Source organism: Somniosus microcephalus, chromosome 6 (genome assembly GCF_052327205.1).
Source record: "Somniosus microcephalus isolate GS21.2 chromosome 6, FLI_Smic_1.0, whole genome shotgun sequence".
Taxonomy (NCBI): domain Eukaryota; kingdom Metazoa; phylum Chordata; class Chondrichthyes; order Squaliformes; family Somniosidae; genus Somniosus; species Somniosus microcephalus.
Genome location: NC_140992.1, coordinates 36,075,413 through 36,098,827, shown reverse-complemented (window position 1 = coordinate 36,098,827; position 23,415 = coordinate 36,075,413). Strand labels below are relative to the sequence as shown.

General features: G+C 41.0%; 1 protein-coding gene across 25 annotated transcripts in view; it reads right to left on the bottom strand.

Annotated features, from left to right (window-relative positions):
- LOC147115607 (disks large homolog 1) overlaps positions 1-23,415 on the bottom strand; it is a 439,472-nt gene that overhangs the window by 143,863 nt on the left and 272,194 nt on the right. For all 25 annotated transcript variants that reach the window (XR_015078647.1, XM_085989989.1, XM_085989992.1 and 22 more), the window contains 5 exons: positions 22,866-22,916; positions 13,151-13,275; positions 9,562-9,731; positions 6,999-7,135; positions 4,744-4,888 (listed from right to left, as the gene is read on the bottom strand). Coding sequence is in view for 24 of the 25 variants with exons in the window: in XM_085989989.1 (XP_085846115.1) it covers positions 4,744-4,888; positions 6,999-7,135; positions 9,562-9,731; positions 13,151-13,275; positions 22,866-22,916 (628 nt within the window). In the remaining variant the exon portion in view is untranslated. The remainder of the gene's footprint in view (positions 1-4,743; positions 4,889-6,998; positions 7,136-9,561; positions 9,732-13,150; positions 13,276-22,865; positions 22,917-23,415) is intronic.

Genomic DNA, 23,415 nt, shown 5'->3' with positions numbered 1-23,415 from the left:
TCACAAAAGAGGGGGACGATACAGATATTGTAGTTGAGGAGTGTGAAATATTAGATGGGATAAACAGAGAGAGGGGACGTATTCAGAGGCTTAGCATCTTTGAAAGTAGATCAATCGCCAGGCCCGGATGAAATGTATCCCAGGCTGTCAACAGAGGCCAGGGAGGAAACCGCAGAGGCCCTGACCATCACTTTTGCAATCCCCTCTGGCTGCTGGCGTGCTGCCAGAGGACTGCCAACGTTGTGCTGTTGTTCAGAAAGGGATAGACTGAGTAACTACAGGCTAGTCAGCCTAACCTCGGTAGTGGGAAAATTATTGGAAAAAATTCTGAGGGGCAGTATTAATCGTCATTTAGAAAGGCACGGATTAATCAAGGACAGTCAGCATGGATTTGTTAAGGGAAGGTTGTGTCTGACTAACTTAATTGAATTTTTTGAGGAAGTAACAAGGAGGGTCGATGAGGGTAGTGCATTTGATGTGGTCTACATAGATTTTAGCAAGATCTTTGACAAGGTCCCACATGGCAGGTTGGTCAATAAAGTAAAATCCCGTGGGATCCAAGGTAAAGTGGCAAGTTAGATCCAAAATTGGCACAGTGGCAGGAAGTAAAGGGTAATGGTCGACGGGTGTTTTTGTGACTGGAAGGCTGTTTCCAGTGGGGTTCCACAGGGCTCAGTACTAGGTCCCTTGCTTTTTGTGGTATAAATCAATCATTTAGACTTCAATGTAGGGGGCATGATTCAGAAGTTTGCAGATGATACAAAAATTGGCTGTGTGGTTGAAAGTGAGAAAGATAGCTGTAGACTGCAGGAAGATATCAATGGACTTGGTCAGGTGGGCAGAAAAGTGGAAAATGGAATTCAATCAGGAGAAGTGTGAGGTAATGCATTTGGGGAGGGCTAACAAGGCAAGGGAATATACAATAAATGGCAGGATACTGAGAAGTGTAGAGGAACAAAGGGACCTTGGAGTAGATAAGGTGGTTAAAGAAGGCATATGAGATATATTCTATGCCTCAGCTAATAAAGGAAAGTAAGAGCAGGGAGGAAATGCTAGAACTATATAAAACACTAGTTAGGCCACAGCTAGAGTACTGCGTACAGTTCTGGTCACATTATAGGAAAGAAGTGATTGCATTAGAGGGTACAGAGGAGATTTACAAGGATGTTGCCAGGACTAGAGAATTTTAGCTATGAGGAGAGATTGGATAGGCTGGGGTTGTTTTCTTTGGTACAGAGGAGGCTGAGGGGAGATTTAATTGAGGTGTATAAAATTATGAGGGGCCTAGATAGAGTGGATAGGAAGCACCGATTTCCCATTAGCAGAGGAGGTCAATAACCAGGGGGCAGAGATTTAAAGTAATTGATAGAAGGATTAGAGGGGAATTGAGGAGAACTTTTGCCACCCAGAGGGCAGTGGGGGGTCTGGAACTCACTGCCTGAAAGCGTGGTAGAAGCAGAAACCCTCATTGCATTAAAAAAGTACTTGGATATGCACTTGGAAGTGCCGTAACTGGCAAGGCTACGGACCAAGAGCTGGAAAGAGGATTAGGCTGGATTGCTTTTTTTCGACCGGCGCAATCACGATGGGCCGAATGGCCTCCTTCTGTGCCATAAATTTCTATGATGCTATGACGTGGGAATTCTAATACAGATAGTAATAACCTGTAGGATTAAGTCCACCTTTGCCCACATGGGTAGCTCTTGTTCCTAACATGGCATTGGGAATCAGCCAGGTTACTTCCTTTTTGCAGGGGGAAGAAAAAGGAAAGGAAAGGAAATTGGGGAAGTAACATGTTATCAATTTTGTGCAGAGGTAGAATATGGTATTTGGACAAATTTTGGAATAGGCATTTGCCAGCCCTCTAGACTGGGAATAAGACTGCACAAAAGCAATGTGAAATGGAAGCAAAATAGATTTAAAACAAGACTGGTGATTGCATTTCCTTAATCAGTATATTGTTATATACAATTTCACAGGACCAAAAGAAATTGCACATGACATCTCGTGAGTTCCACCCCGAAAATACATTTCATGCTTTCAAAGCTGACCAATATCTTTGAAAGTTGATACATCTGTCACGGAGCAATTTCAACATGACTCTACAAAATGCCTTTATCAGTGGAGCATCACATCGGTGGTCATTGACTTCAGGGTTGTACATGATTTTATATTCAGGGTTATTTGAGTTGTCAGCTTTTTTTGGGTTGTGTCGGCTTTTCTGAAGCTGATCAGGGTTTGCTAGTTTTTTTCCCCCCAAATAAACACTGGCATGTCTGATTCTCATACGGCTAAAGATGTCTTGGTGACATAATTAAGCAAGCACGTAGTGCTCAGACTAAAATAAGAAACAGCCAAAACACTCAAAACAATTAATTGGATAGGAGAAATAATCTAACAAAAAGAACCGTTTCATCATTAATTCCTTTTAAATACACACTGTCCTTTAATGATAATATACTGATTATACTATATTTAACTTGACAAAGAACTATATCTCAGTCTAGGGGGCCAGCAAATATTCTAGTTTAAGAAATAGACAGATGTTAAAAACAATGCAGCCAATTTTCCTGGCCTCATCTCTGCCTCAGTGCTAGACAGCAAAACCACACCAGGTGTTTTCGGTTGGGCCAATTAACATGGCTCTGGGGTACCCCTGGAACAAGCCCATCTCTAGTTGGATCTTGCGCTTGGAAAATAGGTGCAAGTTTCAGCACAGCTGCAGGACTCCAAGATCAGGGCTCCAGAGAACCACAAGCGCCTGTAAAATCCTGGGGAGCTTTTCAATAAAAATAAAAAAAAACACCCACCTGCCTTCGGACTGCCTCTGGACTCTCTACTCACCCTCCGGCACCAAGTGCCTCCATATCCCAGCTGACCAGAGAGTCACGGGGCAGGCCATAACATCAGCTTTCATTGGATACCCCAGGACTGCAACCACAGGAAAAAAAAGAGTTGAGGGGCTGGGAAAGCCCCTCTCCCAGCTCATTTGCATACCTTCATTGGGCCTATGCCTAGATCTGTCCCCTGGACAACGCCTGGAAATCCCAAGGCAAAGTAAAGAGGGCCTAGATCCACCAAAATGGACCTCTGTCAATCTTTCCTGTCCTTAGCAGCCAAGGAAGTGGGTGTTCTCTGGGAACAAAGATCATAGAAATTCGCTCCTATGAGCCAGCAAGTTGTTACAATGTACACCCTTCTAATAATTTCTTCCACTTCACCTTTAAATTACACTAGATAAGATTGTGCCCAACTGTTCTATGAATAACAAAGCCAAAAACATTCAACTTTAAAGGGGAACTTTAATTTTTACTAACGGGATTAATTCCAGAAAAAAATCCTCATTTTTTTTTATTTTTTAAACTGTCTTCCAACTCATGATTTTATTTTATTCATCCATTGCATTTTTTTTTTTGGGGGGGGGGGCTTATAGTAACCGGCCAGTGCTAGCTACACTCCTGCCCCCGAAAGAAAATGCAGTGTTCCAAGTTGGATCTCTGCAAACAGAGCAGCATATGTTTCAGAACGCTTGACAGAAGACTTTCTGGATGAAGTAAATGATTTTCATCTACAATGTTCAATCCCTCCCCTGAAGACAGTGACTCATGCTAGTGCACAGCTTCCTTCATTGTGAAAACACTGACAAAAATTGCAAGGGTTTACCCTAATTTCTTGTGGAGAAATTGTTTGTATGTATTGGTACACTCTTGCTAAATCTCATTGTTAAATTGTTTTTAAATCATTCATATGTTTGTCACAGTGGCACTATTCTTCCCCAGTTTACAGAAGTATTCTTCTATTCTCCCCTTTTCTCTCTCTTCACCCCCAGGCGAAAGGCTGCTTGGTCACCCAAGTGCTTGATGTTTTCATCCTGGTTAATCTCAAGATTATGAACCAGTGCTCTTGTGAAAAATCAGTCCCACACATTACTATTTCATCCTTCTGGAAGTATTTTTGCTTGATCCTTTTTTTTTTTAATACAAAATTCGGAATGTAGATTCGATTTGGCTTTAATTGTGGTCAGCAAACATGTATATTTTTCCTTCCAAAATCACTAACCAAGATATTAGTCCTTGAGGTCTCTCTCTGGAGAGAGGCAGGCAAGCTTCACTTTCTTTGAAGATTTGCTTCAAAGGAAAGCAAAAACACTTTGGACAATCACTGTTCACTTCAAGGGACAAGAGCACATGGTTCTAAACCAAGGTTCTAGAATAAAAATAAAATGCTCCAGTGTGGGAAATTTTCAATATTTTCCATTGCAGCTACAGGTCAAAATCAGCCAAATCTGCAAATGTTTGATTTTCTTTCTCACTGATGGAGCAACAGCAGTGCTCTGCTTCTAATGGGACAAGTACTGAGCATTAGCCTGGAGCCCCAGCTTGAGTGCAACATGGGACTGGGGAAGATTATATAGCCCTTGCGATTGCAGTGAGTAAAGATCTTAAGGGAAACATCTCTCTGATTTCCCCTTTAGGTCAGTGAGCATATCTTACTGCACAAGGGCAACAAACCAATGATGGAGTGCAAATCTTCAGAAAATATCATTAACCAATACAAGACTAGTTCTGGGCATTTTACTCTATACTTAATTATTTACTACTGAAACAGACTAATACAGACTAAGTGGTGTCTGGTATATGTTACGATAAACTATGTAATTTAAAAACAATACATCCAAGGGTTAAATTGCAGCCTTGTAATCACTCCATATCATCAGTAAAACAGCAATTGAGAGAGACTTACAATTGGTGATGTCTGGAGGTGCATACCCATCATTCATATACATGCTGGTGGGCTTTGCAACCTTCAAGTATACCACTTCTGCTGTGTTTTTCAAAGCAGTCACTGCATCTTCATGGGTAACTTCATCTAGACTGGCTGTGTTAACCTGAAAAACACAAGAATAATGAGTATATAATCTGGAAATCCATTAGGTGGATACCTGATGTGACTCATGTGATCAATATTTTCATATGCAGGCAGCATAATTGAACACTTGACAGTAAAGATAGTTCAATGACATATGCCAATTAAATGGAAGTCAGCTAATATACGAATAATTAATAGCATACTCGCTTTTAGTGCAGAACAAATCCTTGCCAACTCCTTTAATTTATGATTCAATCAGCTCAGCATTAAAAATAGGAAATAAATTTAACAACCTTAATCTGCTGTTTTATTAGAACACCAAGGAGGCTGATCAACAGAATTTGAAAAATCTGAACATAAAGAGACAGACACACAGACAGAAAGATACACCATAAGTTAGCCCATTGCCTCTGCAACTTTTAGCATTCTTATTCCCCTCTCCCCAAATTAACGACTGCTCCTTAACTGCAGGGGCAGGCAATTAAATATCTCCACGACTGCCATCAATAACACTTGCCAAGTCATATAGGGAACGTTTACCATTGAATTCATGTGCAAGAATGGTTAAAGGTTAGATGGGACAGTGAACTTCAAACAGATTTTCAGGTTTTAAAAATATTTTGGTTGGGAAACAAAAACATTACTAAAGCCATATTCACCATAAGCTTCACAAACACTTCATCAAGTTGCTGAATTTCAGAGGTTTAACGCAGTTTCTATTTGCAGAAGTAATTGTTACCTTGGAAAGTGTAGTGGCAATGTTTCGGAGGTGAAAGTTGTGTTGTTTCCAATAGGTTAGTTAGTGGTATAACAACAGAAAATGCTGGAAATACTCAGCAGGCCAGGCAGCATCCGTCCCAGACCTGAAACGTTAACTCTGTTTCTCTCTCCACGGATGCTGCCTGGCCTGCTGAGTATTTCCAGCATTTTCTGTTGTTATTTCAGATTTCCAGCATCTGCAGTATTTTGCTATCGGGTTAGTTAGTGGTGATGGTTATGGAACCCAGATTTTAGGAAAGGGGAAAGCAAAGTACTAGAACAGGAATGGAAATCATCAGAAGTACCAGTGAGTCCAATAAAAATCAGCTATTTTTATTGTTTCCATTTTTTTTTGGCAAGTTCTTATCTGGCATCCTGAGATAAATGGGCCAATTATACAATGAGTTTTATACAACATTGGAATTTTTTTTATTTAAACTCACTGAAAAACATCACAGTGCACTTGTGTAACCTGAAACAGTAAACTGGATGGTCAGAATCCTCATAAATTAGAGGTCTATGCATCTTGAGGGAATAACTGGTTACCATAGTTTCCACCACTATAGTGCGACAGAAACTACTGCAATGCTATAAATCTCCAGGTAGCAATGACCAGCTGGTAATGAATGAAATAATAGTGCTGCTCTGCCATGATCAATATTCAGGACCAGAAAGGAGGTGGATCTCCTTTCACATAACGGCAACCAGCCTAAGATGGACCTGCTGGACAGGTCACCTAAAATCACATTTTCCATTAGGACAGTCAAAATCATTATCCTCTTGTCGGTTGCTTTTGATGGGCACATTTCTCCTCTAGAGGAAGTCACACCCTCTAAATAATTATATGTGAACTCTACCCTTTCTCCTGCTCTGTGGCTGACAAAGCAGGCTAATCAATTTGTACTCAGGCCTGTGCTGCAGAAACACTTTACAATTAAAAAGACCTCTTCTTTCTCCAGAGGGACACTTGTTACCTGTGTACCACATGATGGTCTTTCTCTTTCAAACAATTCTGACTGAATTATGGGACGTTGTCCAATCTGCGCCCAACTGTTCCATTTGGTGGCAAGGCGATTATTCTACTGGTAAATGCCTCTTTTGAAGTCCTAAGAACTATACTACAGTGGTGGTAAAAGGAAGCTTCTTTCTGCATTCCTCCACAGTCTAACTAATAAATGCATTTGCTTAGCGGGTATCAGAGCAACGTCAGTCATCCCTGTGGTGTAAGCATCTGTTTGAACAGCCTCCGACTTTGTACAGGCTTGTCATGGTTTTACAGACAGTGTAACTTTTGTCCGTCTCATCAAATTCTGCAACAAAGATTTGTTAACCTATCGGCGAGAGCATTGAAAAGTACACTTGGAACTTACTGCCAGAATCTTGTCCCCTATCTGTAGCCGGCCATCTTTATGTGCTGCTCCTCCTTCAATAATTTTGGTTACATAGATGCTGTTATCTCCTGGAATGTGTTGGTTTCCAACACCTCCGGCTATACTGAACCCAAGACCTTTTTCGGAGGAGGAGAAAAAAAGACAGACACTTACAAAAAGACAGGGTACAATTCATATTTCAATTCAACTAAAATTCTTGGGGGTGAGTGGGGGACTACTGCTCTCTCAGCCACAGGGTATTTGTCAATCCAGCACGGCATAAAACTCTGATTCCCAATGTGACCTTCATGAATGTGTTCCATCAATGCAATATTTTCAGTGGAGTAGAGACCAATGGGTTTACAGATATGTATCATCTGCTCATTAGCTTTAATTTTTACTTTCACTAATTCCTCATTCCAGTGTTTCTGCTAAATACACAGTGTCCTCTAACATGTTCTTAGGGAGTCAAGTGCTGCTTAATGATGTGGTGTATTAATATCCCAACAAAGTGCAATATGAGAAATCTAGCATCCAAGGTCCAGCAACCTGTAAAGTGTAAGTGTAATAGACGTCAAACCGAAGATTTTACTGGGAAATAGTACAGAGAGCTAAAACGGAGCATGCTACAATGTCAGTAGTTTGCTATTGCAAAAAAAATGGAAACACGAAAATTATAGTCATAAATAAGAAGTTATTAAGAAGAATGCAGACTTTAGGTTCTGCAGGTCAAAAATTCAGATTCTCTGAAGCCAAAGAGACCTGAAGGGTATGGGATGTAAATCAAAATACTGTAGAAAGATACTTACTAGTGTTTCTTGATGTGAGTGCAATCAGATTAGTTTCATGAATGCTGAACAATTCTAAATTACACACTTCAGATCAGATCAGATTCACTTGTTAATAGCACCAAGACCTTTAGCTAGATCACCAATGAAGACCACATCATTGTGCTCAATGACATCTGCCACCACAAGGCAACCGAAGATTTTTGATGCTAGTTCTACATGAAGTGGCCACAGAAAGGGCTGCTGCAACTAATGCTAAGAGTTCAAAATTGCTCACCTGGAAACAGGGTAACTGGCATAGAGGAGTGAATTGTCCCAAAATACAGGTTGTGTCACAAGAACATAGAAAGCATGGAAGCAGAAAAGACTCTAATCCAGCTGGCTGCTTCCAAAAGCTAAAAATTCTCAATCACCCATTTCCTCAAAATCGATCCAATTCTTCCTTAATTATTTGCACACCATCTGCCTCCAACGGACAGTCTAGTTCACACATTCACAACCTTCTGCATAAAAGTAGTTAGGTCTAAATTTGTTGAAGCACTTTCTCTAATAGAGAATTGTATATCCAAGTTTGCAGGCGGCACTAAGTTAGGAGGCGCAGTAAGTTGTGTGAATGGGAGAAGGAAGTTACAGAGGGACAGACTAAATGAGTGGGCAGAATTACAGCGGATGGAATTCAGTGTGGGGAGGTGTGAGGTCATCCACTTCAGATCTGAGAAAGGCCAATAAAAATATTTTCTAAATGGCGAGAGATGGAGCTGTGGAGGAGCAAAGGGATTTAGGTGTTCATGCACACAAATCACTAAAAGCTAGCGCACGTGTACAAAAAGGCTAATGGAATGTTGGCCTTTACCTCAAGGGAGCTGAAATACAAAAGTAAGGAAGTGATGCTGCGGTTGTACAGAGCCTTGGTCAGACTGTGTTCAATTTTGGACAGCGAACCTCAGGAAAGATATATTGGCTGTGGAAGAGTATAGTGCAGATTCACCAGAATGATGCCAGGGTTTAAAGGGTTAAAATTTGAGGATAGGTTGCATAAACTTGGCTTGCATTCCTTTGAGCTGAGAAGGTTGAGGGGCAATTTAAGGGAGGCGTTTAAAATAAAAGCATTTGATGATAGATATTATTTCCTCTGGTGGGAGAATCCAGAACAAGAGGCTGTGGATGCTGGGCCAATTGAAATTTACAAGACTGAGGTCGATAGATTTTTGTTGGGCAAGAGTATCAAGGGAGCGTAAATGGTGTTGAGGTACAGATCAGCCATGATCTAACTGAATGGTCTACTCCTGTTCCTGTGTACTCACTTCTAAGCTTGAGCCCGTCCCCTAGTGTTTATGGCAATCTCAAACATATCAGCAGTCAACTTACCTTTCACTTTAAGAGTCTTGAATACTTGGACAATATCTCCTGAGGAAACAAACCTAGACTCTCCTCATAACTCAGATGTATTAAACTAGGTATCAGTTTGGTTGACTGTTCTGCACAGTCTCCAACGCTTGACACGCCTTTCATCGTATGCAAGCAGAATTGTACACAGCAATTCTCTACAGCACGTCTTGTATGGACTTGTCACCACCTCCTGTACTGCATTACTCTGGCTATACATCCCATATGCTTGTGTGTGGGAAGATTTTGGGTGGGGGGGGGGGGGGGAAAGAAGAGAAAGACCAGGCTGACGCAGAAAGAGAACATTGCCATATTTATCTAATTTATAAACAATGACAGAATCGAAAAGTATGCAAAAGCAGTTTGTTGCACTTTGATGTAGAACCTACCTTTTGGCCCTTTAACAAGTTTTATTTCCAAGATCTTTTCTGTGACGGGCTTCCTTCGCCGCACGTATAATCGCACAATCGATCCTGCCTCTTTCAAAGCTTCTACTGCTTTGCTATGTGTTACTTCCCTTACATCTACATCATTTACCCGAAGGATGCAATCATTCACCCTAGAATAATAAAAGATATGACATTCAAACAAGTTTCAAGTTGGACAGAGATGCAGTTTAAAAAAAAATTAGATTGTTTGTGAAAAATGTACAGAAAAACTGAAAACTGGCTTCTCAAAAAAAAAATCCCCTCATGTCTCCACCTTAATCTCTGCACCCTTGTTTTATGATTCTCTTTAATTCCTCCCTCCCCCATTTGTCTTGCTATTTTATTCTTCCTTGTCCTATGCATCATTGATGGCGTCTTTGGTTTTAGGAGTTATTTATATTGCTTTGTTTATTCTTTTCTCTGCTGGATATGGTGCAGGGGCGAGGTGAGTTAGAAATAAATAGGTCAAGAGGAAAGAATAAAATAAATAGGCATGGTCAAGAATGAAAGGAGAAAACAGAATAATGAAGCCTGAAGGAGGAACCAGCCTAGCGACTAAATTTCCTGTACTGATGTGCCCAGAGACAGTGGAGCAAGTATTGGAGTTTTAGATTAATCCACAGGGAACCGTCATGATCTTTTGAGATACCTTTCAGCTTTCGTCCAGCAGACAATTTCCCACAACTTGCTAACACATGTCTGGTGCAGTACTTTTACTATGGTACTGATCTTGGAGACCAAGTGTGGAAGACTCAAATCAGAGGTAAATAAAATCAATAGGAATACATTAACGTGATTTTTTTTTAAATTGAAGGTTCAGGGAATTTGGTTTTCGCCAGTAGTGGAAAATGGGCAGATAGCAAAGCAGCAGCCCATGTTACACCACGGCCAATTTTCTTTCCCATTGACTACTGCTGAAGACCAAGTTCAACCCATCAGAGTCTTCCTGTGGGTAAGTGGAAGTTGCAACAGCCTCAATTGTTTGTAAACTCTGCATGTGAACTTCTACATAGAGCTTCAAATGACTAAACTGTTCTGGAGTGTGTTCAGCTTTGTCACTGGTATTCTTTATTGAATTTTTGGATTAATATATTCTCTTACACCATCATTAAATTTCAAACTTTGATGAATACCAATACAAAATAAAATAATTTTAAGGATGCTATATAAAACTATTATGCCATTTGTGGCAGTGGTAGATTCAACCACTAATATGCCAAATATAAAACAGCACAATAACTTTGTGTAAACTAAGCAGATTGCAGCTCATTTCTTCCCTTCTTGCTCATTTGTAACCGGACTCCTATATCCCCAAGCAGTACATGGCAGAATGATGGCTACAGTAGGCTTAATACTGACATTTGTCATTGGAGTTCATTTAGAGTGAAACAGAACTAATTGGGTTAAGATGTGCCACTTACCATCCTAGGAAACAATCTCCGGAGATGAGGAAACATTATGAACATTTTATGCAAAAATGTACCAACTTGCAGTAGAAACCTTTTAAATTTTATTAGGATGATCACATATTGCATCAACTGTAAATCCTCATATGCTGAGCTGCAAACCTGCCATAGGATCTAAGGGAGACAACAATAATGCTCTCTCAAAGTGGGAGAGAAAATATTGAGATAAATTTGGGCCACCCTTGCATGAAATTCAAACAGCTGCCTTAAAGCACCAGCAGAGGTCTAGGGATAACACCTATATTGAATCCAAAATACTTCAGATTTTGAGACGGACACATCAATTTCTATTTCTTCAGTGCAATCTGTTCCAGATTTTGAGATCTCTTCAATCAGGTTGGAAGTTCAGAGGCATAGAAGAGGGCGTGAGCAAGGAGCGTATAGTCAAGTAGGATGAACAGCATTCATCTTTTACAATTGTTTCTCCTCTGAATTTTATGCAAAGCCTCATCATTTTAAACATCTTGCTCAGATCATCCCTCAATCTCCTATACTCAAAGGAATACAACCAGTCTTCATAATTTAACCCACTAAGCCCCAATATTCCTCTGGTGAATCTGCGTTGCACCCCCTCCAAGGCCAATATAGCCTTCCTGAAGTGCGATGCCCAGAACTGAATGTGGTACTCCAGATGGCCGCTGAGCAAGGCTCTCTACAACTTGAGGCTCAACTTCCTCCCCTTTGTATTCCAGTCCCCTTGAGATAAAGATCAACATTCCACTGGCCTTGTTGATTACTTTTTATACCTGTGCACTAAGTTTTAGTGATTTGTGTACATGGACAGCCAAATCTCTTTGCTCCTCCATAGTTCCTAGTTTCTCACTATTTGGGAAAAAAATCTTTTTCCCCCAGTCATCTTTCTTATAAATACAGATTGAGTGTCCCGAATCCGGCAACCTCAGGACCGAGGCCGAGCCGGTTTTCATGTTTTTCCGGACTTAGGAACGTGTTTCTGATGTCCGAAGTCGGAAATATCGCAACCTGGGTTCGGGCGTTTCTGGACTTCGGACATCAGAAACATGTTCCGAGTCCGAAAATGCCTGGGCCCAGGTTGCGGTGTTTGACAGGGTGTCCGGATTCCAGAACATTTTACGGATTCCGGACGACCCTGCCACCAATCGTCCCAGAATCCAGAACTCCGGATTTTGGATGCTCAACCTGTACTAAACAATCTGAAAATGCTGTGTCTCAGCACCCTCCAAGAACCTCCAGGCTCCACAATGTCTCAGAACTTAACTGACCTGTCAATCACACAAAGCCAGGGCTCTGATGTGCAGCCCGACTTATCACTGACCCCAGCATTCATTTCATGAATTCACAGCAATTACAACTTCCTGCCTCAAAGAGAGACATAGCTCCGTCCCATTTTACAATATTCCTTACTCTTATAAAACAACACAAACTGACTTCCCACGAGCAACACCGCACACACTGTGTCACTGGCACTGCTCACAGCAGGTCAGACAACAGGCGGTTTTATATGGACAGGGGTGCTATATCGTGCAATGCAGAATGTATTATTCTGCAGCCAAGGTGGTTCTATGTCCCACTGTGGTCACAGAGCATCTGGTCAATCCAAGTTTAAATGCTCTTCAGATTAAGTTCGTACCCAGGATGGAATGTGATTGGGAAGGCTATTTTCAAGTTCATGGGCTGCAGAAATTTAGACTCTTGTGCCGGAGGTAAATTTTATTTATAGCAGGGTTTTGTACATTTCAAATGACTGGCTTCCAAGAGTTTTAAAAATGTGCTGAAGCTAGGATGAACAGAAAATGCACACACACACATACCTTTCTTAAATAATGTATCCCCTGCTTTTGGTAACTGTTGGAATCGTTTACAACCTCTATTATGCCTTTCCTTTAATAATTAACCATTGCTAATGGCTACATTTACAGTTTCATTCATTAAAATCTGAAGTTCTTTTTCCAAAAAAAGCTAAAGAAACATCTCAACAGCAGCTTCCGAGAAGCTGGCACCAATCTTTTGTAAGACACGTTAATGCAGTCTTCGCAACAGACGTTCTGAATTAATGTCTGTTTTACATAAGGATGTAAACGGCAATGCATTACGATTAGACATACCGAAGTCTTCCATCCTGTGCAGCGGCACCTCCTGCAATGATTTTTGTAATGAATATGCTCGGATCATCACCAATGTGCGGATTATCTGTGCCACCTGCAATGCTGAAGCCGAGGCCAGAATTTCCCTGTTGTAACAGCATAAATAGAAAATCAGGCATAAAACTCATTTTCGCCAATGCGCTCGGTACATAAGTCATTACGAAAACGATTTTGTTAGAATCAGTGAAGGTTTCATTTTTAATATTGCTTTTGTTGGCAGCAGGCTCTTCTCCAATAAGGAAAGCAGTACTTTATGTTTTTGTTTCAGACAAATGGTAACAAATGAGAATTTAAAAAAAATTAAAGGATAACACCAACTCAACTAAAACCAGAGACTGTGGTGAAATATTTTGGTGCCCCAAGGCACTGCTAAGCAGACTGTAGAATGTGGGTTCACAATCCCCATTGATATTCTGATCTTGAGCAGGCCACAAGAGGAGATGCTGAGCAGAGATCAGGTGCTTCCCAACAGGGAGAAGAAGTGGAAAAAGTGCTGTATATACCCACTGGCTAATGACAAAGTAGCTTTGGTAGAGATCTGGGAATAGGTCATGTGTGTTTGTGCCACCACCCCACCATCATCATGAAAAGAATTTTAATGAATTTGAGTAATGGATCAGCAGCAAGTACATTCCAGTTATGCCCAAGACATAACTTTTTTTGAAGGATGAACTTTAGGAAAGCAAAATTAATGTTTTTCTGAGCTAATGTACGTATTTTAAAAAAAACATAATACATACATCACCTTGTACTTAGAATGCACGTTTTTTTTTGGTTTTCCAATATTAATTGCTTTTCTGCTGCTGCACAAAAGCCACAACTTGTTGAATTCATGTTTTCTTTTCCAAGCTGGCAAAACGTCACTTAAAAACAATCATGCACTGTCCAAAAGGTAACAGTAAAGGGCCCACACATTCATTCATTCACATTTTTGAACTTATTAAATGATTTTGAAAATATTGTCCCAAGTCCTTTTGCTGCTGGCAACTAATCATTGACTTTGGGACCACATGTTCCATCAGTAAACACACAGTGGAGTGAGTTGTAGATTTCTCCTTTTGAGTATAAATTGTCCTGTTGCATCAATTCCCTCAGTGTATATGCCAGTGATATCTGTACAACGCCTTTACAAGAACAGCATTTTGATAAGTTACTCCACCAGAATTAGGAATCAGCTTTTTTCTTTTTTAAAGTCTCTTCAGGAAGCCAACCAACCATTTGATCCAGCAAATCTAACTAATTAAGCTTTCTCCTCCAGTAGTTAATGCAACATTAGAGGTCATTGCTGCAGTTAATTATATTGCTACATTTAGCAACAGTGAACAGATGTCCCAAATCGGAGTCTAAATATTTGACATAAAAATTGCTGTTAAATTATTTTGAGATGTCAATAAAAATGTTTAATTCAAAATCAACAGCACCACTGTTTGTTTTACATTTGGCCATAAGCAATTATCCCAAAGTGAAGATAAAAATGTAGTTTCAATATTGCTCACGTTATATTCAGCTCAGTTACTAAGTTAAGTCCACATGTAATTATCCTACAAGATCTCTCTCCATCCATTCAGAAGTAAAATCCAGACTCATTCAAGGGTTAACACCAGCAGATTCTGGTGTTCATTAATCCTAATCACTATGCTCACACATGAAAGGGCTAGAAGAAATTGTTTTCCCATCCACTTCTAAACGGACAAGGACACTGAGGAATGAGGCTTTCATTTCAGTTATGTGCGCAAACAATAATAAATCTAAGTCAGGGGAGGGAAGGGTTATTCCTGTCACTTATACTAAAATGGTGGCATTTCAGATGTCATAAACATTAAGGTTTGCTACCAACACAAATTGGTCATAGCTTTCTTGCGTTATAAATACGCAACCACAAATCTGCTATCTGCTACTTCACTCAAACATAACACACACATGAATCATTTGACACTTATTACCCATTAGCACATTTACTCATACCTCAGGGAAAGGATTATACAAGGAAAATCCTATTAAGACAAATAAGATGCCTTTCTTTTTCTTCAATTATCCTCCACATACAACAGATTTATTCTGACCCAGTACTGTTCTTGCAGGTAGAGGGTGGACTACTTGATCTGATGTAAAAGTATGTAACTTTCAACAGCAGGCAGCAAGTGACACGTGAATGATCTGAGGCACTGTTACCATTTTGGGCTCTGTTGTGTGCCTTATGCCCAAGATAGAAGCATTCCATCCATTTGAAGGGAATTTCAAGGATGAAGAGACCTACTGGCTTCCAGTTTTAGTCATTCTTCTGGCCACGCTCCACTGGGGTAGAAAGATGCAATGTATACAGGTATCAGCATATGCTGTGTTGTGTAAGGGAAATAATGAGAGGCTTTTTTCAGCTGGCAGCTTCTGTTATACTACTGGCAACAGCCGTTTTTACAGCTCCCAAGAGCTAAGAAGGATGGCTGATTTTGATAAGAATTGAGTCTGCCGGATTGGTGTTCATCATGCTTAGAATTAGCTGGCTTAGGTTTTGCTCATGCTTCATGTAAAGATCTAACAAAGATCTTAATCTTTTCGGCACGAATCCATTTACCATTAACAGTTTCTAAAGGAGTTGCCTGGAATGGTCAGAAAATCAGAGATCTGGAATCTGATGTATTTGAAAATGAACAGCTCTACACACCAGACTTCATACCCAAGCTGACAGAATTTATGGCACATTTGCTGAGGTTTTGAAATTGCTCCTTTGTCCATTGGAATAACAGCTAATTATTTTCAGTAAAGATATTCCTTCACAGCCTATACCTGTAACACTTGTGGGGCATCTGGCCAAGTTAGAAAAGAGGCCATTACATAGACATAGAAACATAGAAGACGGGAGGAGGTCATTCGGCCCCTCAAGCCTGCTCCGCCATTCAATGCGACTATTGGCTGATCATCCAATTTCAGTACCCGGTCCCTGCTTTCTCCCCATACCCCTTGATCCCTTCAGCCTTGAGAAATATATCCAACTCCTTCTTGAATATATTTAATGTATTGGCCTCTACTGCCTTCTGTGGTAAAGAATTCCACAGGTTCACCACTCTCCGGGTGAAGAAATTCCTCCTCATTTCTGTCCTAAATGGCCTACCCCTTATTCTTAGACTGTGACCCCTGGTTCTGGACTTCCCGACCATCGGGAACATCCTTCCTGCATCTATAGTCTGTCCAGTCCTGTCAAAATTTTATAAGTTTCAATGAGATCCCCTCTCATTCTTCTAAACTCCAGCGAGTACAAGCCCAATCAACCCAATCTCTCCTCATACGTCATTCCTGCCATCCCAGGTATTAGCCTGGTGAATCTTCGCTGAACTCCTTCCATGGCAAGAACATCCTTCCTCAGATAAGGCGACCAAAACTGCACACAATACTCAAGATGTGGTCTCACCAAGGCCCTGTACAACTGCAGCAAGACATCCTTGTTCCTGTACTCAAACCCTCGCTACGAAGGCCAACATATCATTTGCATTCTTAACCGCCTGCTGCACCTGCATGCTTACCTTCAGTGACTGGTGCACAAGGACACCCAGGTCTCGTTGCACTTCCCCTTCTCCCAATCTATTGCCACACAGATAATAATCTGCCTTCCTGTTTTGCCACCAAAGTGGATAACCTCACATTTATCCACGTTATATTGCATCTGCCATGCCCAATCACCGAACCTGTCCAAATCATCCTGAAGTTTCTCGGCATCCTCCTCACAGCACACACGCCCACCCAGCTTTGCGTCGTCTGCAAATTTGGAGATATTACATCTAGTTCCCTTGTCTAGATCATTAATATATAATGTGAATAGCTGGGGTCCAAGGACCGATCCCTGCGGTACCCCACTAGTCACTGCCTGCCACTTGGAAAAAGACTCGTTTATTCCAACTCTTTACTTTCTGTCTGCCAACCAGTTCTCTATCCAAGTCAATACCTTGCCCCCAATCCCATGTGCCTTAACTTTACACGCTAATCTCTTATGTGGGACCTTATCGAAAGCCTTCTGAAAGTCCAAATACACCACATCCACTGGTTCTCCCTTATCTATTTTACCAGTTACATCCTCAAAAAATTCCAGTAGATTAGTCAAGCACGATTTACCTTTTGTAAATCCATGTTGACTTTGTCCGATCCTGTCACTGTTTTCCAAGTGCTCTGCTATTACATCTTTTATAATGGACTCTAGCATTTTCCCCACTACCGATGTCAGGCTTACCGGTCTGTAATTCCCCGTTTTCTCTCTACCACCTTTTTTGAATAGTGGGGTAACTTTAGCTGCCCTCCAATCCATGGGTACTCTTCCAGATTCCATTGAATGCTGGAAGGTGATCAGCAAAGCATCAACTATTTCTAGGGCCACTTCCTTAAGTACCCTAGGATGTAGATTATCAGGCCCTGGGGATTTATCGGCCTTCAATCCCATCAATTTCCCTAACACCATTTTCCTACAAATACTGATTTCTTTCAGTTCCTCCCTCGCATTAGACCCTATGTTCCCAGACATCTCTGGGAGGTTATTTGTGTCCTCCTTTGTGAGTACAGAACCAAAATATGTATTTAATTGGTCTGCCATTTCTTTGTTCCCCATTATAAATTCCCCTGATTCTGACTGCAAGGGACCTACGCTTGACTTCACCAATCTTTTTCTCTTCACATATCTATAACAGCTTTTACAGTCAGTTTTTATGTTCCCTGCAAGTTTACTCTCATATTCTATTTTCCCCTTTCTTAATTAATCCCTTTGTCCTCCTTTGTTGAATCCTAAACTGCTCCCAATCCTCAGGTTTACTGCTTTTTCTGGCCAATTTATATGTCCTCTCCTTGGATCTTATGCTATCCCTAATTTCCCTTGTTAGCCACGGTTGAATCACCTTTTTTGTTTTATTTTTATGCCAAACTGGGATGAACAAATTCTGTAGTTCATCCATGCGGTCTTTGAATGTTTGCCATTGCCTATCCACCGTCAACCCTTTGAGTGACATTCCCCAATCAATCCTACCCAACTCGCGCCTCAGACCATCGTAGTTTCCTTTATTTAAATTTAGGACCCTAGTCTCTGAGTCGACTACTTCATTCTCCATCTTAATGAAGAATTCGATCATATTATGATCGCTCCGACCCAAGAGGCCTCGTACAACAAGATTGCTAATTAATCCTTTCTCGTTACACAATGCCCAGTCTAAGATGGCCTGATTTCTGGTTGGTTCCTTGACATATTGGTCCAGGAAACCATCCCTTAAACACTCCAGAAATTCCTCCTCCACAGTATGGTTACTAATTTGGTTAGCCCAATCTATATGTAGATTAAAATCACCCATGATGACTGCTGTGCCCTTATTGCACGCTTCTCTAATTTCCCTTTTAATGCCATCCCCAACCTCCGCATTACTGTTTGGAGGTCTATATACCACTCCCACTAACGTTTTCTGCCCCTTGGTATTTCTCAGTTCTACCCATACAGATTCCACATCATCAGAGCTAATATCCTTCATTACAATTGTGTTAATCCCTTCTTTAACCAGCAATGCTACCCCACCTCCCTTTCCTTTTTGCCTATCTTTCCTGAATATTGAATACCCCTGGATGTTGAGTTCCCAGTCTTGGCCACCCTGGAGCCATGTTTCCGTAATCCCAATCAAATCATATTCGTTTACCTCTATTTGCGCAGCTAATTCATCCACCTTATTACGAATGCTCCTCACATTAAGACACAAAGCCTTCAGGCTTGTTTTTTTAACACTCTTAGACCTATTAGAATTATTTTTTACTGTGGCCATGTTTGATTTAAACCGTTGATTTCTCTGACTGCCACTTCTGTTTTTCTCCTTCCTATCTTTTGCTTTTCTCCTTGTTTCCCTTTCCTCTGTCCCCTTGCTCAGGTTCCCAACCCCCTGCCATTTTAGTTTAAACCCTCCCCCAGAGCACTAGCAAATACTCCCCCTAGGACATCGGTCCCAGCCCTGCCCAGGTGCAATTTGAACTGGTCCCACCTCCCCCAGAACCGGTTCCAATGTCCCAGGAATTTTAATCCCTCCCCCTTGCACCATTCCTCTAGCCACGTATTCATCTGAAATATCCTTCTATTTCTACTCTGACTAGCACGTGGCACTGGTAGCAATCCTGAGATTACTACCTTTGAGGTCCTATTTTTTAAATTTACCTCCTAACTCCTTATATTCTGCTTTTAGGACCTCATCCTGCTTTTTACCTATATCGTTGGTACCTATATGCACCACGACAACTGGCTGTTCACCCTCCCCTTCCAAGATGTTCTGCAGCCGCTCTGAGACATCCTTGACCCTTGCACCAGGGAGGCAACACACCATTGTGGAGTCTCGTTTGCGGCCGCAGAAACGCCTATCTATTCCCCTTACAATAGAATCCCCTATTACTATAGCTCTACCCCTCTTTTTCCTCCCGTCCTGTGCAGCAGAGCCACCCCTGGTGCCAGGAAGTTGGTTGCTGCTGCCTTCCTCTGATAAGCCATCCCCCCCAACAGTACTCAAAGTGGTGTATCTGTTTGAGAGGGGGATGTCCACAGGGGACCCCTGCACTACCTGCCTGTGCCTAGTACTCTGTCTGTTGGTCATCCATTCCCTTTCTGCCTGTCCAACCTTTGCCTGCGGTGTGACCAACTGATTAAACGTGCTATTCACGACGTCCTCAGCCTCGCGAATGGTCCAGTATGAATCCAATCGCAGCTCCAGCGCCGCAATGCGGTCTGCCAGTAGCTGCAGCTGGCCACACTTCCTGCACACATAGTTGTCAGGGACACAGGAAGTGTCCCCAAGTTCCCACATAGCGCAGGAGGAGCACCACGGCACCGGGCTCTCCTGCCATGACTTACCCTTTAATTAATTGCAATTAAATTAAATCAAATCAACCCCACCAATTACACTAGTTAAATAGTATATTTAAGGGCCCTGGTTTATAAACAGTCCCCGTTACACTACAGAGACTTTAGAAACTATAAACCACAGAGATAAAGTTCATAAAGAGAGAAATACTCACCAACCAATCACTTACCTGCTTTCTGGTAACGTCACACTTTGATTACTTTTTACTTCTCTCCCTCGGAGATTGGAGATTGGTATGCCTACCTGAGCCTCTGGGGCCTTTTTATAGTCGCCGCTCCATGATTCCCACCGAGATTTCTCCTGCTGACGCACTGAGGCCTACCTGAGCCTCTGGGGCCTTTTTTTTAAATAGTCGCCGCTCCGCGATTCCCGCCGAGATTTCTCCCGCTGACGCACTGAGGCCTACCTGAGCCTCTGGGGCCTTTTTATAGTCGCCGCTCTGCGATTCCCGCCGAGATTTCTCCCGCTGACGCCATTCTTGTTTGGATTGTCCCTTGGAATATACTTGCCGATCCATTACTCAATTTCATTGAACTTCTTTTCATAGGGCAAAGACTATTACAGTATACTCCCTCATACTAGTGGTTTTGTATGCATTTGAATTACCATGGAGGAGTTGGAAAAGATGAAATAAATAGTATGTGTGGAGACTTCAGTTTCTCTATCGTTGTTGAGCCTGTAGACAATAGAACATTTCCCTTTTCCTGAAGTACGCTGAATCTTTGGGAATGGAAAGCTTTTGAAAATTTAATATGAGAGTATCGAAACAGATTTTTTGATTAGAACTGGCCTAAAATAACATTGTATGGATAGAGGCACGCATTCAGTTCAAAGGAACGTTGGCCAAATCCTTTGTCAAATCAGCAATTTTCCATTGCAGGATCACCACCCCCCCCACCTCCAAAAATTCAGAGCCAAATGCTACACACTGAAGTAATCCTACTGAGGTAGTTTGTTTCTATGATTACTATGTGACTCTATGGTGTCAGGCAAGGATTATATTTATGAATCAATTTTCTTTCTGGCAATGCAGTTCACAATTACTAATGAATGATATTAATGTACCAGCCAGCATCATGGTTAGACCCCAAGGCAATGGCCTCATTCAAGTCCTGGGCACCGAACTTGATAAATAATTTTTTAATTTTGCAAGTGTGCTATCCACTTTAGTTTCTCTCAAAAAAGAAATGAGTCTTACAAAAAGAGGGAGTAACCATGGGGATTTGACATGTCATGAGATAAATATGATCAGGACATCAAAACACCTTAAAAGAAAAATATGAACAGTGATTTCCCTTCTGTATGACAACTATTCTGTGTAGAACAAAAATAGAGGGATTGATCAAAGACAAGAACTTTATTAAATAATGATCACAGCAGTTTGAAATGCAGTTGAATATAAGATTTCCTAGCAACCAACTGCAGGATAATTCTTCAACAAATTTACAGTATTATCAATTATTAATCTTCTTGCACAAAGGTCATATATCAATAATGCAGAGCACAACAAAATTCTGCAACCATACTGTTAAGATTCTGTGGCTAACAAAAATTGACCAAAGGTGAATTAAAGCCTATAATAGAAAACTGAATATCATATTGATATGAATCAAGTGCGATTGCCAGATTAATAGTTCCACTAAATATTACATCACATCAATGGCAAATTTATGCATTTCATAGTTTTTTTTTAAAAATGGGTAATTTTGTGACAACCTTTTCAAACACATTTAGCATTTGAGAGCAAGTTGCTTGCTCTGTAAATATTCAAACTGCAAATGAATTAGCAGTTAGATCAGATTAGTTCATTGCTGTAGCACACAGGTGGGTGGCCAGCTTGTGCAGTTTAATTCTCCACTCTAACATGCAATGTACCCCTTCCGAACTAAGAGGTCAGGCATGCAACCTAATTTTCTGTGACCCTCCTCCAACCCCCCTAGATGAGCAGGAACTTGCCACATGGTTAACAGTAGCCATAAACAAGACGCTTTCCTATTCAGCGGCACAATGCTTTGCAGTGACAACAGACATCTTTTTCCCCTGATATTTTTCTAGGAGCAAAAATTTTAGTTGAGATCATGTGGATGTGCATAATACCACACAGATGAAGCTCGAAACTTGTGCTGTAGCCTTTGCTAAAAGTAATTGAGAATTTGCTACCACATTCAATTAGAAATATTTTCAGATGTTTAAATGCTGTATTCATATTGATAAAGACAACATTTAATGTTATTCAAAATAAATGCAAAATGATATAAAAAATGTATGCTTCTCATATGGCTCAGCATGTTTAACCAGCAAGTATCTGAGCCATACAAACCAGAAAAGCCCCAGCTCTCGGCACAGAGTTTGCTGGTTTCAGCTATGGTGGTAGGGTGGCAATTGGTATCAGTGCCCTTGGGATAGGGTGGGGGAAAATGGGGAAGAGAAAAAGGAAAAAAAAAACTAGCCAGCAGTCCCATTCCGATCCAATGCCCAGTGACCCCTGGAAGTGTGCTGAAAAAAAGATAGGATTAGGATCATCTGGGATACCTCGGCAATTCAATAGCTGCTGATACTCACCATTAAAGCTCATGTGAATGGCCAGTTAGCTGAGGTGATGGAGGGTAAACTGTTGCCAGTGGAACAGTACCCAAGCAAGGACACAATGTCTTTGTTGGGGGATGCAGGGGTGAAATTGGCAGGAAAAGATTGATGTCAAAGAAAAGGTAGCTCCATGAATTGCATTTTGATTCAGTGAATTTCTCAAGAAAATTTCTGTAACTGGAATATTCACATGGTGGATTAGAGAGTAAAATAAAAAATAGCCATCTCACCCTTTCAAGCGTGATTTCTTCATATTCGTAATCTGCATCTGTACCATTAACCTGCAAAAGAACCAAAGATACAAGTAAAATGCCAACTTAGAAAAAGTAATTAGTCACATTAGAAAAAAAAACGCAAACTGCTTCACATTTCAATCCTCATTTTAAGGAAAGCTTTCAGGCTGATTGGTCAGGAGTGTCATTAGGATTTTGGTAAAATTGCAAAAATTACTTCTACGGTGTGGATTAGTGTTCACAGGAGCCAGATTGAAACCAAGCAAACTGATTGCACTTAGGACCCAGATTTTACTGATTTCTGATCTTTTAACTTAAAAATAATGAATACAACAGTTCGATGAAACCGAATGATCACTCTACACCATTTATTTCTATTCATAAATTACTTTCCTGTAGGCTTCCATGATCTGCAAATCTGAATGAGTTACTCATGCAATAGTATAACCTTTTGCCAGCCAAATGAAAGTCACAAGTGTAATTTTCACACTAGTGCAATGCATTAGATTTTATGGCACCAAAAAAAAAATTCAGCTGTGTCAAATTA